Below are 23,871 nucleotides of genomic sequence, written 5' to 3'. Positions count from 1 at the left end.
TTTCCTTTTTGGCCTTTATCTGTCATTAAAAAAAATGGTTTATACTGGACAAAGGGAGGGGATTCTTGCTGTCTTATGTCCCCCGTGTGGTGAAGAATAAGACATACACATGAAAACATGAATGATAAGTGGGACATCAAAAGCTCTGATAATTTAATTTATCAGCCGAGGTCAGTTTATCATCAAGGCCGATGCTGCTTTCTGTGCATTTTTTTAGTCCTTTATCCAATCTACCTCAATCTCTCAGTGACCTTCTGTTGCTGCTGCAACGATTTATGGTTTTGTTAAATCCTGAAAGCAGAAACCTGCCTCCTCACCTTAAACTCATTTATTTTACCTAACAGCTGCAGCTCAATATACAGTTCAGTGCTGATGGTTGCGCTGTAATGCTTCTCCTCCAAAAAAGCAGATGTGGGTCATTTTCTGTCAGCATTTGCGCTTGCCTTGCCCCAAAGCTTCAGCTCTCCAGGCAGGGTAGGGGCAGTGCTGTTTTGAAGGCCTCGCTACACCTGAATTTTATGCACAGGACACTAATGGGGATTTCAGACCAATTTCGTTGCTGACAACCATGAAAGGATTTTGTGTGTTTGTAGGAGCAAACCTTGGGAACGGGGTGAGCGTTTCAAACAAATCATGAGAACCAAGGAGCGCCCGTTTGGGTGTTTGTGGGAGTAAACCTGGGGCACAGGGTGAGCATTTGAAACAAATCTCAAAAACCGAGGGGCGCCCGTCCTGCGCCCCACAGCTGAGAAGCGCGGTTCCCATGGCGCCGGGCGGGGCCTGCCCTCAGAAGGCCTCAGGGGGCCGGGGGTCCCTCCATGGCGCCCGGGGAGGCAGCGGCAGGGAGCGGGGCTGCCCCAGGCCCCGCGTTCCCCCTCAGCGACCAGCAGCGGCTGCAGCTGCGGGAGGCCTTCGACTTGTTCGATGCGGACGGCTCGGGGCAGATGGACGTCAGGGGCCTGAAGGCAAGGGGCTGGGGGAGACGGGGCGTGGGCAGGGAAGGCTGGCGGCTCCTCCCCGCGGTGCCTCTGCCCCGAGCCTTATAACCCATATCACAAAGGGAAAGTGATCGTTACTGTGGTCATACTGTGCCTGCAGCAGGAGTTCATACCAGGATGCAGAGCCTGTCAGCTGCTGACTGAACTCAGTCCAAACCAGTGAGGGTTTGTGTGTGCCTGATCCTGGCTTTCTTCCCTTCCGCACCAAGTCAGGGAGGAACATCAGTTTGCTATTGGACACGCAAGGAAAGGTCTCTTAACATCCCAACACGCCCTGCCCTCCAACAGCCCTTACAAGGGACGCCAAACGTCTTGTGTAGCTGAAGGGCGTTCGGTCTGCTGCTCTCAGGGATGTGTTTGCAGTCCGAGCAACCCGGATCGGCAGCCTGGGTCCCCTCTGGCTGGGAGGAATGACACGCTTGCTTTGTGACCGAGCTTGCACTTGGAACTTGAATTACAGTAGTCAAACAAAAATGACAGGCGGTAAACAGAACTGTTGCAAATAGGGCTAATCATTTACAAGCTCCACCTGTTGTGGAGCTGTTACAGAGCAATTAGTGTTTGCCACCTATTGCTTTTGGACCACTTACTGTGCTCTCAGACTTTGCTGCTGGAGCTCAGGTTTGTCACGCAGCCAGCAGTGAAGTAAGCGTTGTGCCAACACTTTAGCCAGGTATTCTTAGGAGGGACCGAAGCCTTCCTTTTCCTTGGCCCTCGCCTGCGGCTCTTCCCTGCTAATTTTCCACAACCTCGTAGTACTGACATTAGACAGCTACAGAACACTGTTCTCTAGGGACACAACAGTGGATGAATAGCTTGCTCTGTGTTCTCTACGCCCCTCTCCTGCTCTGCCCCTCACATACCTTGCGCACAGCTCCTTCCTTCTCACATGGAGAAGGGAGTTGACCCAGCTCGTGTCTGCACAGAGGTGCTGAGAGCTGGGTTAGTTAGCACAGATCCTGCCCACTTCTTTTTGTTGCTGTGTCTGCCCTATGCAGTTGTCAGAGCAAACTGTGGAAGCAGAGAGGGAATTGCATAGGAAAAGTGTTCCAGGTTAAGAATAACCATAATATAAATATATATATATATTCATATGTAAGTAAGTATATATTAATTTCCTGGCACTGTTGGGGTGGAGGGGAATGCAGTGCTTAGTGGCAGGGGAGCAAAAAGGAGATGATGGAAGTGGTGGAGGGTGTTCATGCAGCAAGCAGGAATTGCTATCAGAGACTGTGCCTTGAAAAGTCACAACCTGAATCTGTAAGAGTTGAGATAACCTTCACATTCCAAGGAGGGTTATTTTCAGTAGGCTGATTTAAGCAACTCCTTTTTCTGTTTGGCTTGATAAATATGTCTTTGGGTTAATAAATTGCAATATAAGGGCAAAAGTGAGCATCCGGAACTGGTCTGGGGGTTTTTGCAACTTCTTAATTGGGTAAGTTATCAAGGATAGCCGCATGAACGTGTACAGCCTGTTGCCATGGGCCCAGGTTCACTGCAAAGTCAGAAGACCCGGGGGAGCTCTGCTCTGATGTCTGCACAATGACAAGCTGTTTGTACGGTTATCTTTGCATATGATTTCCAATGTGGCAAAAAGTTTTGTTTTGTTTTGTTTTTTCCCCTCACTTTGCATGTACCTGCTTGTTTCAGACATCTTTCCCTCTTTGTTTCTGTTTGATTTGTACACAGACATGGGTCTGTTTTCTCTTTCGGCAGATAACCATGAGGGCCCTGGGCTGTGAACTGAGGAAAGAGGAGATGAAGAGAATTATCTCTCAAGTTGATGAGGAAGGGTCAGGGAAGATAAATTTTGAGTCGTTTCTGCAGGTGATGGCTCAGAAAATGGTGTGTGAGCCCAGCTGGTCGAAAAGACTGAAATTCCTCTTGCCTAACTTTACAATGCAGGTACTCACAGTAGATTGGGTAACTCTGGTTCCCTGCAGGGGAGAGTCAGGCGTTTCAGCTGAACTGTTTTAGATACCTGCCCCAGGGTGAGTTGTCTTTACCCCTCCTGCCTTTTTCTGCGAACTGTAGAGGGCGCAGAAAGTCCACTTCGGGTAGAGACAGCTGCATTTCAGCAGGCAGCTCCTCCCCAGCCTTGAGTGCGCTGACACACACAGTGCCAGGGGTTTTCCCTGCAGAACCGAAGGACCCAGAAACCTCCAGGAAGGAGTCCTGCTGTTAATGTTCAAACCATAGCAGAGACGAGCGTAACAGGAATTGGTGCAGCCCCCATTTTCCCTTCCTTAAACCTTTGCATGTGGAATTTCCATCTGCGTTTATAGTCACGCAGTTCTCGATCTTCTTAAAATCAAGACAGCAGGGAGCAAATGCCACACCTTGGATGAACACGAAAATTTTGCCATCTGTAGAGAAATCATTCCTCAGTGCCCACTGCTGTTGCCAGCACCTCCTGCTTGTGGAGTGTCCTCCGAGCTGCCGTTCGATATCAGCCTTTTGCTTCACGTTCCCTAGACTGCATCACACACCTGGGATGCCTGTGGCTCAGACCCCTCTGTACCCTCTAATGCCTGGCTGCATGTAGAGGCTGTTCTCAAAGAGCACCAGTGTGCCTGGTTCTGCCTCTCTCATCCTTGTATTTTCATTGCAAGGCTTTGTGGGGTGCCTGGGGAGGTGACTGGGGCACAGCAGGCGTTGCCATTCCTGTGTCCATGCTATCATAGTTGCCAGGGTGTGTATGCTTGGGCTAAGAGCTAAGTGAAGATCCACATTTTCCCCGTAGTAATGCTTTGGAGTTTGGTCAAAGCTCACACCTGCAGGCTTCTGTATGTAGTGTCTGTGTGTGAGGTGACTAAGGGCAGTCACAGCCAGCGTAGGCCTGGCTTTCTTTTTAAATAAAATCTAGCTGTAGCCATTGGGTCTTTCTTGGCAGCTGCTTCCTCTTCCAGTAGCATTGCTAATCCCTCTCTTCCTGACAAAGCTTTGTCGGGATATTCCAGGCCAAATCTCCATGCTGTTCCGACAATTTTTCTTGGAACTTTTCCTTTAATGCACAATAACACCAGGGAAAAAAAAAAAAGCAAAGGTGAAACAGCAGTGATAAATAACCCTCTTCTATCACCCTTTTTTCCTCAAAATGATGTCTTGGATTTGATTCTAAATGTTTGCTGTGTAAAGTGTCTGACTGGGGATTGTAGAGCAGTAAGATGTCATGCTTGCACGATGACATTTTCATTTCCTTGATAAGGCAGAGCCATATTCAGAAAAGGAGATCCTGAAAGGTTTCAAGCTGTTTGACTATGATGGCACTGGCAAGATCTCCTTTGAGAAACTCAAGCTGGTGGCTACTGAGGTTGGAGAAGACATCACAGATGAGGAGCTGCAGGTTTGTGAATTACAAATATATTCCTCTTACTCAGGGAGGGAGGGGAATGTCTTACAGGTTGGGGAACTGTGCTGTGTTGCCTTGCAAGGGGCACGATGTCTGTCTTGCATTACACTAATGTGAAGCCTTGCCTGAGACCTTCGCTGGTAACATCAGTGGCAAACACCAGGCTTTAGCGGCCTTCACCCTCTCAGATCCCACCTAATCTGGTCTCCCAAATCTTTGTTATCCCACAGGAGATGATTGATGAAGCAGATGCGGATGGAGATGGGGAAGTGGATCAACAGGAGTTTCTGCGGATTCTGACATTGACTGACCTGTAACTGTGATTTTTTTTCTCCCATTCAGTTGTAAGCAACTGGTTGCAATGTGACTTTTCTCCAACTTCATTATTTTTTGTTTGTTGCATTTCTTGGGTGTGAAAATATACCAAGGTATTGTTAATGTTTCATCTTTGGTGTTGATTCTGCTCCATTACTGCAAGCAGTTTTCCACATCCCAGTAAACAGTGTTGCTACTAACTCTGTGTCTGTGTGGGTTGGTTCTAAAGGTTGAGCTTAATTCACATTCTGCAGCTAGTCCCTGGAGTTCTGTCTGTTGCAATTGCATCCTATAGCTTTTCAGCCTATCTGATAAGTTAGTCAAAACACTCTTAACCTCAGAAAATCCTGTGTAACTCTCAAATGGTAGCACTTATAGCAGAAACTTCTCTGCCTTTCCTGATCTTCTGCGTTGTGTAAAAGACAAGATTTGAGGTCTTGGGAGCAGTTACTTTCTGTAAGGTAATAAATATCTTAGGCTTTGGATTTCCCTTCAGAAGGAGCAGTACAGGAGAAGACTGTGCAGCTGTGAGGTGGAAGATGTAATGAGGTCAGGTCTCCCATGGATTTGTGCTTCCTTTCTAATGATTTAGGAATGCAGATTTAGACCGAATGTTCTTCTGCAGTTGGGATACTCAGCACAGTTCTCTCTGGGGGATTGCCGAAGGACCGAGAGAACTGTGGACTTTTCATGCTAAGCAAACATTCCCTCTTCCTCCTGGCAGCTACTGTCCCGAAACTGGCTGGTCCTTTATACCTCTGAAGGCTTTTATATCTTTATTAAATGTTGTGGAAGATGGGCAGCAGCTTTAAAATGATTGGCAGGGGTAGCAGTGGGGAAAAATAACACAGAAAAGAGTGATTGGACAAGCTCTGTGTTTTTAGGAAGAGGGTAAAACTGCCCTATTATGGTACTCTGGGCTTTTCTGTCTCTGCCAGAAGTGCTTGAGTCCCTCTTTGCTACTCCACTGCACCATGTGGGTTAATTCCTTCCCTCTCTAGTCACAGGTGGAAATCTTGAAGGATCTTCCCATATTGTTGAGAGTGCAAAATGCCAGTGTTTTGGAAAGGATATAAAAAGCCTGAAGAGTTTGCTTAGAAGAGCCTCAGAAAATAATTGTTGACTTAGAAAAAATGTCTTACACTGAGACAATTTAACAGCTCCGTCTGTAATGATTATATAATGCTTCACGTAGAATAAGAGCCTATATAAGAAGAACATACCAGCTACCACTAAAAAGCTTTTGAATCTAATGGAGAGAAACCCGCATTTTCCTGAAAGTAAGCTCTTCAACTGTGAGAGAAACAAGGTATGGTTTATCTTAAATAACATTGATTAACTGTGGGAATGAGCTATGAAATAGTACAGCAGTATCGTTAAGTCAAAACTGAGTCTTCTCAGCAGGTTTGCTTCAGTAAAATGTGAGTTACTGTGCTCTTTACAGCTCCTGCAGAGCAGTCAGATTACGCAGACAAATGGTTCCTTCTGGCCCTAAAAATCCGTGCCTGGCTTGTTATCTGAACAGCTCAGTGGGATGCTCAGCTATTCTTAGTGCCTTCTGTTTGCCAGACTTTGCAATCACCCAACCAGTTTACAGTCTGCCATTCTAGTTTCAGCTAGACTGGTATCTTGTCTGTCCCTGTTGGAATGCAGAATTGTTGCTTCCACATAGTTTCTAAGAATTTTTCTAGAGATTGGGAGAGACTGGAAACTGCAGCCCTAGGTCTCACCCTCGACTCTTTCTGGCTAGGCTGCTTCCAAAATGTTCCATGCTGCCATAACGGGTCTTGGGTTAATACAAGAGAAGAACTTAACCAGTTCTTGTTAAACCTTCATGCTAATGTTGGTTTGCTTCTATTTTCACCAGCCAATGTCATTCATGATCAAGTCTGAGTTCTGACAAATTCTTAAAAAGCAGTGGAGTTTGTTACTAGTGACTTCTTTCCATACCATTTTCCCCATTCACTGGCCAACCAGTAACACTAAGAGCAGGTCCTCATGCAGAGTAAAGCGCAAAAATAAAAGCAGAATTCAGCACATGTAAAATATATCTGTTTTATTCAGTACCAGAATCGTGTTCTTTTTGCCACTAATTCATCCATTCTGTGAGGTGGCCATACGTAGGGAGAGATGGGTTTATAACAAATCTGGGAAGCAGACCAATTCCTGTTCACAGGTGATACGTCGGGTCAGCCACGGCATGGCTGAAATGACCAGGCAACTGCTCAGCTGCTCAGAACCAGAGACAGCGGCTGCATGTGAGCCCTGTGGAAACCTGGCACCTGCACGTCAGCAAAATGCACGCTGACACTCCAGTTACTGCCAGCTCGTGATCAGCGCAGTAAGTGGCGTGTCCTTGGCAAAGCATGCCAGTGCTTACATCGCTCCAGTTCTCCCTCCTCAGGGGCTACCAGTGGGCCATGAGGGGAAGAACTCTGAGTAGCAGTTTGCCTGTTGACATGTGGGTATGAAAGGGGAAGTGCAAGGCCTAGTGCCTGCTCTCCAGAGGAGCTGGATTCTGTGGCTTTGTGGCACTCAGGCAAGTCTGACCACTTCTTTGACCATTTTTCCGATGCCATCGTAGATTTCGTGAATGGGGGCGTTGCACATGAAGGCACTGGTGGTCACCAGCTTGTTCTTCGCGTCCACGTGAATTTCAGTGACGTGTTTGTTCACATGCTTGCAGCCAAGTTCCTTCATGGTCTCAGCAGTCTTTGCATAAGGCCATCTAGAAGAAGAAAAGAGAATAAACCCTGTGCGGAGGAGCTGTCATTGCAGAGAGAGATCTGAAAGAGGCCTAGAGTGAAAAGCCTGGTTGTGCCTCACAGCAACAGCTTCTAGGCTGTCACAGAGATAAGATGGTCCCTTCAACACGCCTGATTGATAAGCTGTAAATCTTTTCCCATCAGAAGAATTTCTCTAGGACTATAGAACCCAGAAAGCCTCCAGATTACAGTGAGTTAAAAATCTGAAGTGAAGCCAACATAAAACCTTGATGTTCCACTAAAGCTGTTCCGCTGCTTCAATGCACACTCCAGACTTTTCCTTTTGGTTTGGTTTCTTCACCAGCTTCCTAGCCTAGTAGCCAGAGCCATCATAGTTTTTTCCCTGCTGTTGGAAGAATTTGGTCACAGCTTTCACGGGTGGGTAAGGACAGATTAATGGGTAAGGACAGATCATACCCCTACCTCTCATAACACAACTATGTGTTCAGCAGCCATCTTGTTCCTGCCTAGGATCTGCTTAACTTTTAGTCAGTGGTACTACGTACACTGGGGAGAGACTGCCTTTCTGTGATCTCCGTGGCGTGATTATATACCAGCACTGCACAGTTACTTACTTCTCACACTCTGTGTCATGACCCACAGTCAGCTCGCAGCCAGGGAAGATTTTGGCTGCCAGCACTGGGGAGATGCAGCACAGGCCGATGGGCTTTTTGGCAGCATGGAATGCCTTCAGGACATCCTCCACCTCTTTGGATACAGTGCAGTTCTTTCCTTGGGTGGCCCAAGTACTCAGATTTTTAGCCACTCCAAAGCCACCTGAGAAAAGGGAAACAGAAAGATTAGTACTCCAGGGCAGGATTTTTGTTGGATATGCTTTGTAAGAATGCTAATGGATTTGCTGGATGGAAGTATTTGCCCAGTGTTGACAGAAGAAAGCTAAACCATTGTGAGTCACTGAATATTCTCATTTCCTGACTGCCACAAGACAAGACTCCAAAGCACCATCTCTGCTTCTAAACAGAACTGAACTGGAGAGGTATCAGTGCTGTTTCACCCTGTTATGGTGGGGCATGCTGACAAGCTTTCACTTGTCTTTTAGTCCTCACTCCAGGCTTCATCAATTCCCACTGAAATCATTTGGTCATACTTTCACCAAAGAATCTTTCAAAAAAGATCAGGCTTTTCACTTTTGAGTCACCCCCCCTCTGTGTCCCAGCTTCTGCTTCTCTTCCCCAGAGGGCAGTGTGTCGATGAGGGAGGGGATAGCTTGTTTCTGCTGGGTGTAAGACTAAGTAGATAATCAGAGGGTAAGTCAATTGACAGTTGTCTGCCCTCTTCTCTGTGGATGAGTTTCTGCACTGCCATGTGCTCTTGTAATAAAAGTCTGTGCAAGCACAGATGGAAGATGGCCATCCTGCCGGTCCCATCTCTCAGCTTATCTTCTTGCCAGTGCTCTGCCCAGCTCCCGTCCAGCCCATGGCTCCCATGCCATTCAAGGCTCATGAATATTTAAGCTGTTCCCAAGACCCCAGGCATGCAGACCCCACATGCTGTCTTTCCTACCTGGTATTATTAGGGCATCCAGCCCCTTCACATCCAGCTTAGCCAGATCCTTGATGTTGCCTCTGGCTATTCTGGCACTTTCAACTAACACATTGCGCTTCTCCTGAGTTGGCTGTCCTCTCACATGGTCCACCACATGCATCTGGTCAATGTTAGGAGCATAAACCTCTGCCTGAAAAGGGAAGGGAAGGTCTGTTATCCTTCAGGCATGTATCCTAAGCATGTTAAAGACCACAGGTAGCAAATTAAAACGCTTGTGTTTCTTGGTTAGGAAAGAACTTTGCTGGAGATTTCAGTGACCTTCAGGCTGACTTCTATCTGATAGTGGCAATAGGAAGGTATTGTTATAAAGAGGCAAAAGAAAGCTGTTTTGTAGCTTCTGCACAGAAACATTTACCCTCACCTTAAAGGAAGGAGGGTATTTGGCAGAGGCTATAGCCCACACTGCTAACTGGGGGGGGGGGCTGAAGTGGTGGAAAGGGCGCAACCACCTCTTTCCTTCCTAGGAAAATGAGTCATTCCAAGAGCCACGTGTGAATCACATTTCTTAGTTTTCCACCTTCATCCCAAGCAATTTCCACCTTCACTGCAGCAGCCCGAGTGCTGCCCCGGCTGCCTGCACGCAGCCAGTCATCCCGTACGGGTGCTGAGCACCCAGCACCCTGCAAGCTGCTGTCAAACCACCGCCCTCAGACAGGACTTTGAGTTTCTTCTCCCCGCCCACTGGTTTCCCACGGCCAGAGTATTTCCCTTTCAAGAGAGTGTCTCGCCTTCCTTCTGAACTGTTTCAAGCTCACACACAGAAAGTAAGAGTGGAAGATGGCAAACAGGTGGGTGATAGATTTTGTGGCTGTATACAAACTTTGTTTCCTTAGGCAAGCAGAAAACGGGTGCATTAAATGGGTGTGGGGGAAATAAAGCCCGAGTTTCCTCCACTAGAGGTCCCTGCCAATCAAGGGATGAGTGCAGGACGGTGCTCTGAGCGTGCCAACCTCGTGTAAGGCAGGGGGAGAGCGACGGCAGCTCTGGGACAGAAGGAAAAGAAGCAAAACTACAAACAGTGCAGAAAAGTTTTGGACAAGTCTTAGCTTTAGTCCACGAAGTGAATACACACTTTGAAGGCTTTGGAATTGGGTGGGCAGGCTCTGCAGCACATGTAAATCACCACCGCACCTTCATATTTGGCGGAGCAGTCTGATTTCCAGGAGAACGGCTCTGACCCAGATTTGTGGGCAGCTCAGAGCTGAGGTTAGCGTTACACGGGGCTTCTCTCCCTCTTCTTTGACTCTCAAAGAGCAGTTGTTGTGACTGATTGCATGTTAGAGCCGGTGCTTGAAGATCACCTTTTTTGCCCCTTCTCCAATCTAACTCACAAGAACTCTATTTTCTGTTTTAATCTTCAGTGCTTCAAAAGGATGAATTTCAAGCAACCAAAGTCAATAGCAGTCTTTGAAACAGAAATACCAAAGAAACAAAGAGGAAGTGCAAGCCAAAAATAGATTCATTTAAGAAAGTTTGTTTCAGAGGTTGTGTAGCTGACAGAATTGTTGAGCTCTGTGCTTAGCACGCCGCCAATCCTCTCCTCCAGCTAAGCTGGGAGAGCAGAGCAGAGAGCAGGGCATTGTCCCTGCTTGCTGTAGCAGCCCTGACACCGTGCTGCTTGCTTTGACCCCAGTCATTTACGCTTTGCAATTACCCCAGCAGCAATGGGGAGCTTGTGACTTGCCTGGCAAGATGCAAAGCTCCTTAGAGCAGAGTACTTTGTGCAAGGGGGAGCGAATGAAAAGAAGAGCAAGGGCAAAAGGATGGGGCAGGAGCCAGCCAGGTGCCTCTTACCTGTGCCCCCTCCCTGCTGAGGTGCACCAGCACAGCAGAAGACTCATGGATCTCACTCCCGTCGTACACCCCACAGCCAGCAAGCACGACAGCCACTTTCTTTCCCATGGTCACAGGCAGAGCAGGAGGAGTCCCCAGAGAGTCCCAATTTGCTGTGCATCTCTGTGCGCTGCCTGGAGCCTTTTATAGCATGATCCCTCCCCCAGGAGCAGGTGGGGCCAGGAGGGTTGGGCTGAATTTCTTACTGGCAAGAAGGTTTTATTTCCAGTGCCACGGGCAGGGCATGTAAATATTATTTGTTTCCTCAATTGACTGCTCCCTTGCAGACCTCCTTCCCAGCACGTTGTCTCCAAATCATCCCCAGCCGACACGACCTGTACAACAGAGCAGCTGTGTTTTTCCTTCTCGGCTGTCGATTTTCCATTCTATTTCAGACTAAAGCAGCAAATTTTTGTGCATAAGATGTTATCACAGGGAGCCAGCCCACAGCAAGTATTTGAGCCAGTGCAGTTCCTCTCTGTGCCCCATTTTTTAAACCCTACATTGTACCAGCAGCCTCAGTATTTTAACAGCAATGTTTCCTTTTCTGACTTTAAATGTCCTCAGCCTCCCACCCCATCTCTGAAAAGCAGAAGCTTTGTGCCCAGTTTGTTTCCTGGCCTTCACATCCTGAGTTAGAAATGAATAATGTGATTCTTCATTGACAACACCATCGCTCTAAGAATGTGACAACATCGTTTACCAGGAAAACGGCTGCAAGAGCTGGCAGACCCCTCACCTTGATAGGGATACATGGCTGCAAGATTCACAGCATGTGATGGGGAAGTTCCCTTGCTCATGTGGAAACCCATTTTCCCTTATCCTTGACATGCTCATACCTGAGAAGATTATGAACCGTTTTATTTCAGCTTTGCACTGTTCAAATAAATATAGCCGCTTAAGGCTATCTTGCCATTCTTTAGAGAACGACAGAATTCAAGCAACTTGGGGGAAGAATGTTTTTCAGGGATAATTTATAAGAAAACTTTCTCAGGTCTGTCATATTTGGAAGAGACGTGAAATATATCCTGTGTATAATGAAACAGTGTTTTGGCAAGTTCCTTAGTCATAGCAGGTGTGAGGAAGGTACTCTTTTCTGATATATGTGACTTCATTTATTGCATGCATCTCTTAAAATTGATTTAAAAAATGATTAAAAAATCAGGCACCACATACTCATAGCTGCTAACTATACAAACAGTAACAAAAACCAACTGTATGGTGGGTGGAGACAGGACTTTTATTATCCAGAATGGGAATTAAACTGTAAGATACGTGGAGAAAATTCCCAAAGCCTTTTACCTGCTGTTTGGTTTCAGATCTGAGTATTCTGAATGTGATTTAGAAATGCGTTATTTCCTCTTACTTGAAAAAATAGCTGAATCATGCTGCAACTTCAACATAGTTCAATAGTCAAATAGTTTCTTCCTCCTTCAGCTGGTTAGAGACCAGTCCCATCACTGATGGAACAAAGACAGCTAAAGGCTGATATTTAAACAAACTTACAATTTCCTGTAAACCACATCACCGAGCTCTGCATGTTGCAAACTGACTGTGTTGGTTCCCCTCACTGAAATCATTGTTTAGGTGTAACTAGGCAAAACAGGGCTGTTCCAGTGCTTCCCCATGTGACAAGACCTATCTCAAAAGACATATTGAGCCTAAAGATCAATCTGCAATAGATGTATTCTTGATAGTTTATACTTTTCGGCTGAGTTTTTCCATTCTGTGTGGGAGTACCTGCACACATCAATACCTTGCTTTAATCTGTGTTAATATTCTAACAAAGATGAGTGTGAAGGAACCCTTTTCCCCGAAGCTCTTCTTCAAGGTTATCCTCCAAAGCAAAAAAGAAACCATGAAGGTTTGGGAGCCAATGCAGGGATCCAGGTGTTCAAGGGAAGCATACCACCCCGGTCCACATGGCTCAAAGAGCAGGAGGAGCAGCATCTTTTGGCATTAGCTGTGGATCCAGTCTGGGACTGTTCTGGATTCCCACCTGATGTGTGACCAACATGATCTCATCACAACCCTGAGCCACTGTCCACTGCTTTCTGTGGCCTCCTTCATGGGTAAAGACCTTTATGGCCTGATCACATATTCTCCATAGGTCCCTTATGTCACCTTTGGGCTACAGCAGTGATCGTGGGAATGACTGATACTCACTTCATTGCCTGCACAGTTCTCTTGGAAAGCCAGCAAGACTCTTCCAGATTTTATGCTCACGCTCCTCACTCACGAAAGCCACTTAGGGATTAGGAGGAGTTCCCTGGGAGGGTGCGCAGAGAGGCTGGATTAGATAGACATGGAGCGGCACATGGACAAAAGTCACCTTTAAGGGAATGGCACTGAATATGCCCTGGGCTTGCCCAGCACAGGACAGTGGTGCCAGGCATTCATAGCTGTGACAGGGACAAACAGCAGGACCACGGCCGGTGTTAGGAGAAATAACTGGTCCCCGGGGAGCTCCTGGGCTTGCAAAGTACTTGTTTGCTCCAGCAAGATGGATTCTTTAAAAAACCCTTAATTTTTAGCAGTGTAATTTCCTTACTGGCAATAGCAAAAAGGCAGTAATAGTAATAAACCATCAGCGTTATTTTTCAAGTGTCTTTTTTAACAAGGGTTAATCAACAGTAAAATTAACAGGCCCCTGGAGGGAGCTACCAGCAGCTCATTCTGACTCACAGACTGAAATTTATTGCAGCAAGAAACTCATTTGCATTTCCTCCCGCATGTAGAAAGGCACACTAACAGAAGATGTTTGTAGGGAAAAGGGGTGGAGAGCAGGGAGGAACACAGACCAGTGAAGTTGGTTTGGTTATAAAGAGCTAGGGAGGAAAGAGAGGCAGCATTTCAGCCCGCATCTGGGTCTTCAGCGGACTCTGCGATGGCAGTCAGAAAAGCTGAGTCACTGCATTACTCCATAGGGCTCTTGGGCATTTCCGCAGGTAGGGATCGAGTCTTCTTGGCATGGGAGGATGGGGTTGGGACTAGCTTTCATGGACAACCCCCTTTTTGAAGGGGCTAAAACGTCTGTTTGTTCCGAATCTTCTCTGCTTGGGTAAAACTTTTAGATCCGGAGATCCCTCTGCCTGGTTCAGCAGCCAACAAAATATTTGTCTTGGCTTTAAAACGCTGGCCTGAATTCTTGTACTCAATCCATCTTGAGTGGGAAGCAAATCAAAACTTTTTGATAGTCATTTTCATAAATGATTTTTATTTGGATGCATTTTCCTCTCTTCCTTTTCTCTCTCTGTCTTCCCTGTTGCTCTGTTTTCTGTGTTCACTCCCTTTCTTTTCCTCCTTTGCATTTCATCTTCCTGAGTGCTGCTACTTTTCAGTTTTAGGCTAGTTTTCTGTAGGCACAAGGCTTATGGGATTGTCTTTAGAGTGTGTGTGCTTGTCTGTCTGCCTTTTGTATAACTGGAATCTGAGATCCAATTTTTACCTTTATCCGACAACGGCGGAGCACTTTCAAACACAAATAAGTTCAAGTTTCTTAAAACTGGGCACCCAGAAAGAGGTGAGACCCTGGACACAAAACAAGTTACAACACCCTCCCTCTAGATCTCATTCTTTGCAGATCTTGCACTGTTATTTTTTCTCTTTTGCTTGCTCTTGTCACTCTGGTTCTCTCCTGTTTTTTAGGGGCCAGAGTTTACAAGCTCTTTCTCTTTTTCCACCTCCCTTGTCACACACAGGATCCCTCTTGCTGGCAGTGCATTTCTACAGTTTACCCAGAGCAGCCCCAGTGATCCCCAGCACAGCTTTAGGAATCCTTCTGTTGATTTTATCATCGCTTTTGGCGTATGCAGGTAAGACTCGGAGGGTGGCCAGCTTCAAGGCCTCCCCCTCCTATAGCTTTACAAGTATTTGGTCTGCTTTGCCAACAGGTTTATATGAACTGTGTCAGTCTTGCTAGATCACTGATCCATTCTGCTTAGGGAATCAACACACACACATTTTTCACAATCTATTTTTTCATCAGCACATCACATTTTTCCTGTATAAGTAACCAAAGAAATAAATGATAGTTTTGAACAAATGCTTCATCACAATCTCTGAGAGTTTTAACAGAGTGAATATACTCTCTCTGTATATAAGACAGTGAATATATAACAGAGTGAATATACTCTAAATGAGAGTGAATTTCTCTAAAAATTATTCCCAAGCTTTCTTAGATTAGTTTAGGCATCCATGGTTTGAAAGTGCTTGTCAATATGTGAGGCTAAGAGGAAAAATCACTTATTATAACAAATTCCATGCTATTCAGAATGAATGCTGAATTATTTCTCCTTTTGTGACTTGGAGCAGTGAGAACATGAAAATCCCAGATTGGAAGCTGGTATTTTTTCCACTACAAATCAGACAGCCTGGGAGAGGCACAAACACTTGTGAGTTCACACAGTTTGCTCTGAGGGAGACTTTATAGTCATGTCTACACTGTGTAATGGGGCACTGTGCAGACTGACCCAAGCTCATTTTAGCTCTGTCTGAAGTCATGCAGGACCTGTGCAGCCACATGCTTGTGTTGTAATCATGGTTCCAAGACACCATGTGCTTGCTGTAGCACAGCTGCCTATCGTAAGTGTGGCTTTCCATAACTTACTCTGTGAAAATCACAGTTCTGCCTGTATTCCCCTTTGTTTCATAGGAATTCGGAGAAGCCAAAGAGATGCGTCCCTGTTCTTGTCCCTCTGCCTGACCATCTCAGTGTTCTGGTGTGGCTATGGAGTGGTCTTCATCCTGGAAGGGCAAGGAGTTTTGAACGACACCGGTGATTTCCGCAATGCCTTGGTGCCTGGCCTGGTCACATTTACTTTGGCACTACTCATTGTCGCAGTGGTGGGCTTCCTTAGCAGAGAGGTCATCCTAGCTCTGATTGCTTCTGCTGTCTCACTCGCCAGTGCTCATGAAGTCGCCATGCACTATAGCACGTCTTTTGGTTCCTCTGCTGTGGCTTGCAATTATATGATTGTCTGCTTGGTTGGTGGCTATTTTGCTCTGGGAAGGATTGTTTATTTCCTCTCCAAAGAGAAAATTGCCCTCCCCGGCACAGATCTGGCCAAGAATAAGGCCCATGAGAAGATCCAGCCCACCAGTGGTAGCATGAATCATTTTGCGGTTTTCGGTGTGATCCTGAACATGCTGTCTGCCAGTGTCTTTGGCTGCAGGCTCCTGGGCGTCACTAGCAAACTTTTTATCGGACAAATGCCCTGGCTGTGGGCAGCTGGGGTCTACCAGATTGGAGTCTGCATTTTATCATACCGTGCAATGGATGTACTAATGGCTACCTTCTTCGGTTTCACTTCCATCCTGAAATTTGCGGGAGGCTATTGCCTTCTATACCCAGTCTGGCAAACTGAGGAACCATCCTTCCCTACCCCATTCCTTGTCGTTTTTTCAATTCTTTTTGCTGTCTTGGCTCTCTTTCTCACTCTTAAGAGCCTGGTGGATGGCCTGTATTTGCTGTTTTATGTGGCCTACTGCATTGCATTAGCTTGCCGTCCCAAGGGATTTTTCGAAGGCGGACCCCAAGGTGTGGATGTGGCCATCTTTGTGGCCTCAGCCTTGATGGCTCTGATTCACCTGTACAACGTGAAAGCAGGCACCAAAGTCCCAATTGGGCAGGGTGTTGTGAAGGCCCTGCTTGCTCGCAGCAGTTTCCTGAAGCTTCGTGAAGGGGCAGACCTTCACACTCCCTACCTAGGGTACTCCAAGTACGCCGATGCAGAAGTACTTGGCTATGCGTGCAGCGTCCTTGCTTCTTTTGCTATAACAATGACAGGGGACCCACAGGCTCCACTCGCTACTGTTGTAATCCCATGGGTGGTGGTAGCTGGTGGGATCCTTAAGTTTCTAGGTGGCTCAGTGGCCTTTGCCCGGGGTAAAACCCTGGAGAGCAGTGCCTTCATTCTCTATGCTGTCATGTGGATCATCTGGGGCTTGGCAAGGTATGGTGGCCTCTATGGCACGACCAGAAGCTTCCACACAGCAGTAGGCATCATTGCTTTCATGCTTTTCAATGGCTTCATTGTCTTCTGCACACTCTTCTTAAACATCACCTGGTTCTTTTACTCCCTCACTTTCTTGCTCATTGCTGTCAGCTTCCTGCTGGATGCCGTCGGTGCTCTTCCAGTCGGCTATGACATTGCTGCTACTGTCATCTTTGGTCTGGTCAGCTTTTACTGCTTCCTGTCTGCGCTTTTCAACAGCATCTTTGAGGGTTCCTGCTTACCGATGGGTAGGCCCCTTGTGCAGCTCAGTGGTGTTGGGGGAGGAACGACCAAGTGCCTTCACCTGCCTGCCAGGAAAGCTTCCTCAGTCAAGAGAATTGCAGGTAAGGGAAATGTATAGGGGATAATGTGGGGTGGAGGGGTAATTCTGGGAGATTTTGTAGCAGAACAGTATTAAAAGGATGTTTTTCCAATCCAGATGTGGAAACCACAATAACCTGATTGCATTTTGACCAAGTGGGCCAAGTTACAAATGTCCTTTGAAACAAAACACACTATGTGGGAAATAGAACTGGTTCCTCAGTTTAGCAGTGATTTTGCTGCTGTTTGTCCTGTATCATATCCCTGTCTGCTGGACATCCAATATGTGATACACGAATCCTCCAGGCTAGTGCTACCACTGACAGTTTTGCACAGAGAAAGCAAGGTACTTGCTCTTCCCACAGGTTTGAATGACTTCTGGCCCAAATGAACGCGGCTCAGATCTCCCCTAAATACCAAATCTTTTCTTGGATGAATGCTAGAAAATGTACTGTCAGAGGAAATACTGTGTTAGTTGGGAAAAGGAGATATGAGAGCACTGAATTGGCTGTTTTGTCTGTGACAGCTCTTCCGTGAATTACAGCCCCTCAGTTCTAGTCACTGAAGGGATTCTGCCCTGTTCACATGTCAACAGATATCCTGAAGAACGGAGGGACTTGTGGCATCCCCACAGATACTGTATATGTGCTTGTGGCAGCCTGTAATCGGCCTGATGCTGTGGAGAAAGCTCACCGGTAAGTGTTTGTCTCGCTGCCCCACTGAAGGTTTCCCTGGCTAGTCTAAGGAGGCCACTAGGACGTACAGCTGATAGTGAGTCCTGGCTATAGCAGCCGCCCAGAGCAAGGAGACACATAGCTTAGCTTTCCTAGGAACAATAAGGTGACGAGCTTGGGCAGAAAATCCAAATGAGAAATGGAAACAGTTGAGCCGGAATTGTCTTACAACAAACTAACGGCTCCTGACAGGTGACAGAGCCGGGTAGCTTGGATACCACAAGGAAACTCAAAGATCAAGAAATGTCAAAAGAGGGCACCCCTTCTATATATTTGTAGATACATGTTGTCACAACCAAAATCCCTCTGGTATTTAACAAATGTCTCTAGCTGTACTTTTGTAAGCAGCTGGGACCCCTCAGAACTTAGGCAACTGGGTCTTTTACTGGGTCTTTTTACAACACAAGAAGCTAAGATCTTGATTTGTAATTTATGATCAGGAACAGTCAGTCACGTCCCTTCCTTTCAGGTCAACTATTGAACAGTCCTACTTTTATTACAGATGGCTGACCTGTAGCAGAGCCCACACCCTTTGTTTAACTCTAGGCTTCTCCAACACAATTCCTTTTTCAGCTTGAAAATAAATTCTAGCTTACTTCCAAACTCTTTTTTTTTTTTCTTGCCCTCTCTACAGCTCCAAACGCCAGGCTCAGGAGCGCCCCATGTCACTCTGGATTTCTAGCCTGAAGCAACTGGAACCTGCAAAGCATTTGTTTAGCCCCCTCCTCTGGGACTTCATGGAAGCTGCCTGGCCATCTCCAATTAGCTTGGTGGTTCCCAGAGGTGAGGAAAAGCTGTTAGTTTCAAGCTCTCTGGAGAGCACTAGCTTTGAAACTCCAACTTTAAGTCATGTTTTTCTGCAATGCCATGAGCTCCGTGGCAATACCTCTGGTAAGACCATTGCGTGAGGATGGACGTGCATCAGTAAGTGCTGTGCCACTCTTCCTTGTGCAGGTGCATGGGTGGACTTCCTGGGGATGAAGGACTCTGCTAAATACGTCGGTACCCCTCAGAGCATTGCCATCCGCATCCCTGATTGCTCCGTCACCACACACCTCATCGACCTGGTGAGTGGTCAGGGTGCACTCATCCCAGCACTACTAGCAAGTGGGGCCTGCCATTCGACTGCACAGGGAGCAGACGTGGGGTCAGCCACCAGCACCCAGGTCTTCTGGGCTGCTTCAGGGGTCAAGGACGGAAAGACTGCAGTACTCAGCTCACTCTCTTGCTGGGTGTTGGCACGTCACCCCTCCCCACCTTTTTTCTCAGAGCAGTGAGGATGATAGCATGTTCAGAGTGGTCTCCTGGGGAGTGAAAAGTGCTAAACTGAATAACTCCCACAAGAAAAACATCATTAAGGAAGAAGGGATGAGTTATGCAGACAGCTGGTAGCTGATTTTATTGCAGAAGAGAGGCTAAAAGCAAGAAAACAGACCACCAGATCAGAATGCCAGGAGAGATATAATTAACAGACACATTGTCTGATTTCCTGCCTTGAACATCTTGAACATTTTTGTTGCAAGCACAGGCTTGTTTGAAGCCAGAATAACCTGGGAGGGTCCCAAATGTAGAACAACATCAGTTACAACCTGCACTATGTTCTGAGCATCCCTGCTTCGTGACTTTACTCAGGCAGAAGCTGCTGGACTAACAACCTGGGAGAATATGTCTGTGTGTTGATGGGGTGAGCACGTAAACATTTCAGGGTGCCCAGACACGTGGGATTAGAGCCTGTCCTATCCTGCTATAGCTTCAAGGTTATTACAGCGCTGTAGGCCAGACGCTGGCTTGTCCGTATGGTTTTCTGATCCCTGCTTGGAAGAAAGCTCCTTCTGCAGCATGCTGCATGACCTCTTCTTGGCAGCAGCAGCAGCAAGCGAATGCATGATCAGCTGCAGCATACTGGCATAAAACCTGCAGAGAAAGCACGGTAGGAAACTTTCTGCTGCAGTGCTGAGCGCTGCCCCCGGGCTACATTGACACAGCTCTGGATGAGAGCATGTTGATGCTGCTGCCTACTGTGCTGGGAGTCAGTTTTCTTCCATAGCCTTGCCTTTAAAATGATGATCTCTGGCTTGGCCAGTGGTAACTGTGCTCTGGGTGGAAGGAATTGCATTGTTAGGCTGCTATTCCCACCTGCAGGAGCTATAGGAGGTGTATTGCAAAGAACAGTGGATACAGCCCCATAACCTTGCTAGTAAATTCACCTTGAATGAAGGAATTGCCGTTCTTTGCACAGCTCAAATCCACGGTTAATCGCTCTATTTCTGGGCTTTGCCAGAGAAACCGTGACACCCTGCTTGTTCTGCTCACTGCTGCATTTCTAGGATGGGCATTGTACCTTTTAGGCGATTACTATTGCTTGAAAATAAAATGTTCTTTCCTGATTCAACGTCAGGAAACCCCAAATCAGCAGGGTCTTAGTCACTCACACAGTTTTGGAGGGATTTGTCTCTTCCAACTTTAGTTGCCTACGCAGAAGGGGTGTTTACGTGGGAGAGTCACACTGAGCTCTTTATAGAGTCACGTGGATTCGCCAGGGAACTTCACAGTTCAACTCATCTGTTTTGTACCACAAAACATGCTCAGGGCTCTTGTTTCCATTTTCCTGCCACCAGGTTGGCCCCATTGTGGTCACGTCAGCTAACCCAACAGGAGAGGCAGACACAACACACCACAACCAAGTGTACGCCAAGCTGGGAGATAAGGTAATGGAGGCTTTGTGTCTTTTCAGCCTTGTAGGTCCCCAAAGACACAGGGATGGGAGAACACACTCATTCTGTTCCCAGTAGGCAAGTCAACAGATGATACCAAGAATATGGGAGAGCATGTAATTAAAAAGATGTCATTGTCACTCATGTTGGTGCTAGAGTGAAAGAACAGTGTAAAATAAGAAACTTTTTGGAAAACCCAAATGCTTCTATTTTCTAAAGCATAGCTAGGGCTTGGCAACATGAGTTAGTTCATCTTCCAACACAGGATGTTATGAGCAATAAAAAAAGATGCTTCTTTGTGTACAAGCAATTAAACAAATGGTGCCTGAATGCGTCAGGGCTCTGGCTACCGTTGGAGATTCCCATCTTTAGCTGAAGCTGGTCTAAAACTGGCACCAGAGCTTTAAAACATTTCTGGCTTTTAGAACTTTTGTAAGTTCTGGAAGTACAATGGCCATGGCCATTCAGACGGCTGTCTTTCTTTTCACTGCTAAATCCTGACAATACTACACTTATGAAAATATATTCATGGCAGATTATTTTAAGGCAGTTTTAAACAAGAGGCAGTGCAAATCTCCCACCACTAACTCAAAAAAAAATAAATTGTTTTTCTACATGTCTGATTTTGGATGGGACTCCCTCAAAACTCCTCATCTGATGCAAATCTGCTTTGCTATATTGCTGATTTACATCCCATAGAGCTCTCTCTTTGCTTTTACTGAGTTCATTTATTCCAAATTCAATAGGTAGTGGTTACACAGGGGGGTAGGAAGGAGCGGAACTGCCTTTAACAGCTGCCTGCTGTTGAGATGTTGAGAGAGGGAAGCTGCCATCTCTCTGCCTATGTGCCTGAGCTTGCTGTGAAATTTCACTGCCCTTCAGGTGGATGCAGTTCTTTGCGATGGTCCTTCTCCAGAGAATATTGCCTCTACTGTTGTGGACTGTACCAAAATTGACAGTGGAAATATAGGATTCTTCAGAGTTGGTATCATCCCCAAGTCTCAGGTAAAATTAATCCTGATCTGATTTCTTCTCTCTTTTTCTCTCTGCTTTGCACATCTCCATTAAGTGGATTTCAGACTGGGAGTTCCCTGGTTCCATAAAGAAATCTGTGATAGCATGAGGAGTTATCATAGTCTGGTATGAAAGAGCAGAAAAACAGAGCTCCGCGTTGCCTGTGTCCTGGTCCTGCAAACATCACTGCACCTCTCTGTGCTGGGCCCATCTTGGTCCATGCAATGTCAGACTGATTCATTCAGGGAAAGAGCTCTGAGATCCAAGGTCTCTGTGCAGCAGGCGCTCCATTGACACCTGTCCCAGAGACCTTTGAATAGACAGTGTAATCCCAAGGATATGCCCAGACAGGCAGCTTGAAAAAGAACAGGGCATATTTAAATACCTGGAGAATAAATTAGTTCTTTCTCCTAACTAGTAACCTGCTTACAGCTGTGTTTACTAATTCCAGGTGCTGCAGATACTGGAGCAGGTGCAGAAGAAACATTCACCGGTTCCTGGCAGTGGTACCGGGACCCCAAAAGGCCAGGAAGAACACCCAAACCACAGCCACGCAGTGCGAAATGGGGTGGGCACGGCTGCCCCAGCAGCCAGAGCCCCGGTGCACTCCACTGATGGGAACCACACTCGTCTCTGACTCTGTGCAGGTCAAGCAGCTGCATGCTCACGAGGGAGGTGTTTGCTGGAAAATGGTGTAGAGGTGAAACTGGGGAATGGGAGAGGTTTCTGAGCTGCAGGGGTGACTCGTTCACCTTTGGATGCAGTGCAGAGCTGACTTCTAAACTACATTCGCTCAGTTTGTAGAAGTAAAATTTTCACTTATGGAAACTGCCAGCTTTCACTGGCATGACAAAGTGTTACGTCAATGACTAGCCCCAAAGTAATGGAGCTTTTTTTCTTTTCACTAGGAGTTAAGGCCTTCTGATTGGGGCAGAGAATATCTTGAAGTGCTACACAGTTATATGTTAAGGAATAAACACTGCATGGAACTAGAAACGCGTGAGGGAGAAGGGAAGGTGTATTCAGGTCCCATGTTGGTGCATACAGTGAACTTCTTAAAAATAGATGAAGCCTTGGGAGCTGGGGCTGTCTTTGGTGTATCTTCTCCAGGTAGAGGTCACGGAAGCCGACACTAACCACAAGTGCTGTTATCTGAGGTTTTCTGTATTTCACAGTTAGTGTGAGGGTGGAATTACCGTTTTGATGACTCCAATAGTATCTCCTTAGAAGTGCTGGAGCATTATGGAAGATCCTCCCTTCTCGTTTTATCTTCTGCAGAGTCTGAATTTCAGAAGAATCGTATGCACTGCGTTTGAAGATGCTAGAAGCTGGTCTGTTGCCTTTTAGCATAACTGAACATACTTCACGGTACATTTCCTCCAGAGTGCAGACTTTGTACAAGAGTGGTAACTGACCTGGAGGAAGTAACAAGAAGTTTCAAACCAACATGAAGAGTTTTCTTTGGCAAAATCTGCCTGGCCATGCAGTTAGTGGCTTGTTTAGCCTCTGAAAACTCTTGATATTACTCTTACCTGACTCAGGTGCAAGGTGCTGATCAAACTGCAGCTGAAACCAATGAATAATCTTATTGATTTCACCTGAAGTGCTATTGGAACTTGAGCATAAATGCTGTGCAGTCAGAGAAGCTAAACCTCTGTGAACTGTGGCAAAACCATGCCTTCTCAGCTTGTTCTTTACAGAACTGGCTCTCTTCCTGCAGAGAAAGAAAATGTCAGATAATTGAGTTTGTGAACTCATTTTGCCAGTCCACTTACTGTATCTCTTTGGTGTTTATTAAAACTGACTTACAGAAATCAATAAAATATTTTCAATAAACTGTCATATGTCACACAGGACTGTGCTACCAACTGTGGCAAGAACCTGGAAAAAACTTTGCAGGTCATGGTTTTATGGATTTCAGCATTTTGGGGTTTCTTAACTGTGCACAAGTGATCTTACAAGTGAATGAAATTGCAGTATTTTCTAGGGTGGGAGAGAAGAGGGAAAGAGAGAATAATACCTAACATCAACCCCCTGGTGCCAGCTACGCTGGGGAGTGCTAATGAGTTCATAAACACCAAGGCTGAATTTGGCTCCTTTCCTAAACCAACTTTTAAAAAACGTTGTCACCAAAATCTGAGGGAGCATGGTAAGGAGTATTAATCTGGAAAGGAGCATTACAAAGCCTTTTGCCGTGGAAAACAGCCCTTAAATATACTATGGATGCTGCTGCCCTGTGCTGCATGTAATGGTACTTTTGAAC

The 23,871-nt window shown here is 46.4% G+C and overlaps 3 protein-coding genes across 4 annotated transcripts; 2 read left to right on the top strand and 1 right to left on the bottom strand.

Moving 5' to 3' along the window:
• The first annotated feature begins 125 nt into the window (after positions 1-125).
• Positions 126-5,214, top strand: LOC310880713 (uncharacterized protein). Its single transcript, XM_083796912.1, has 5 exons — positions 126-1,037; positions 1,950-2,093; positions 2,715-2,903; positions 4,207-4,344; positions 4,581-5,214. Exons 1-5 carry the CDS (start codon positions 819-821, stop codon positions 4,665-4,667), a joined length of 777 nt encoding a protein of 258 aa, XP_083653038.1. The 5' UTR covers positions 126-818; the 3' UTR covers positions 4,668-5,214.
• A 1,491-nt stretch (positions 5,215-6,705) lies between these two features.
• Positions 6,706-10,958, bottom strand: LOC310880792 (glutamine amidotransferase-like class 1 domain-containing protein 3, mitochondrial). Its single transcript, XM_083797134.1, has 4 exons — positions 10,791-10,958; positions 8,955-9,126; positions 8,006-8,207; positions 6,706-7,393 (listed from the first exon to the last, which is right to left on the bottom strand). Exons 1-4 carry the CDS (start codon positions 10,896-10,898, stop codon positions 7,201-7,203), a joined length of 675 nt encoding a protein of 224 aa, XP_083653260.1. The 5' UTR covers positions 10,899-10,958; the 3' UTR covers positions 6,706-7,200.
• Positions 10,959-13,547: 2,589 nt separating this feature from the next.
• Positions 13,548-23,291, top strand: LOC310880788 (uncharacterized protein). 2 transcript variants are annotated; one of them, XM_083797122.1, is made up of 10 exons: positions 13,548-13,777; positions 14,531-14,644; positions 15,484-17,169; positions 17,742-17,841; positions 18,515-18,663; positions 18,835-18,947; positions 20,499-20,588; positions 21,477-21,599; positions 22,060-22,255; positions 22,887-23,291. In XM_083797122.1, exons 1-9 carry the CDS (start codon positions 13,717-13,719, stop codon positions 22,243-22,245), a joined length of 2,622 nt encoding a protein of 873 aa, XP_083653248.1. In that variant the 5' UTR covers positions 13,548-13,716; the 3' UTR covers positions 22,246-22,255; positions 22,887-23,291. The 2 variants fall into 2 exon arrangements, with proteins under 2 accessions (XP_083653248.1, XP_083653247.1); XM_083797121.1 differs by having other exon boundaries at positions 22,060-23,291.
• The last annotated feature ends 580 nt before the right edge of the window (positions 23,292-23,871 follow it).

Source organism: Anser anser (genome assembly GCF_964211835.1).
Source record: "Anser anser genome assembly, chromosome: 13".
In the NCBI taxonomy this organism is placed as follows: domain Eukaryota; kingdom Metazoa; phylum Chordata; class Aves; order Anseriformes; family Anatidae; genus Anser; species Anser anser.
Note: the sequence above shows the minus strand (reverse complement) of the source record. Positions and strands in the feature narration are given on the sequence as shown.

Coding starts and splice junctions, on each gene's coding strand:
- LOC310880713 (XM_083796912.1), top strand. CDS start 819: ATGGCGCCCGGGGAGGCAGCGGCAGGGAGCGGGGCTGCCCCAGGCCCC. Junction 1,038..1,949: donor CCGCGGTGCCTCTGCCCCGA/GCCTTATAACCC, acceptor TGGGTTAGTTAG/CACAGATCCTGCCCACTTCT. Junction 4,345..4,580: donor TCACAGATGAGGAGCTGCAG/GTTTGTGAATTA, acceptor GTTATCCCACAG/GAGATGATTGATGAAGCAGA.
- LOC310880788 (XM_083797122.1), top strand. CDS start 13,717: ATGGCAGTCAGAAAAGCTGAGTCACTGCATTACTCCATAGGGCTCTTG. Junction 13,778..14,530: donor GCTCTTGGGCATTTCCGCAG/GTAGGGATCGAG, acceptor TGTCACACACAG/GATCCCTCTTGCTGGCAGTG. Junction 20,589..21,476: donor ACGCCAAGCTGGGAGATAAG/GTAATGGAGGCT, acceptor ACTGCCCTTCAG/GTGGATGCAGTTCTTTGCGA.
- LOC310880792 (XM_083797134.1), bottom strand. CDS start 10,898: ATGGGAAAGAAAGTGGCTGTCGTGCTTGCTGGCTGTGGGGTGTACGAC. Junction 9,127..10,790: donor TCAGCAGGGAGGGGGCACAG/GTAAGAGGCACC, acceptor TTCCCTTTTCAG/GCAGAGGTTTATGCTCCTAA. Junction 7,394..8,005: donor CATGACACAGAGTGTGAGAA/GTAAGTAACTGT, acceptor TTCTTCTTCTAG/ATGGCCTTATGCAAAGACTG.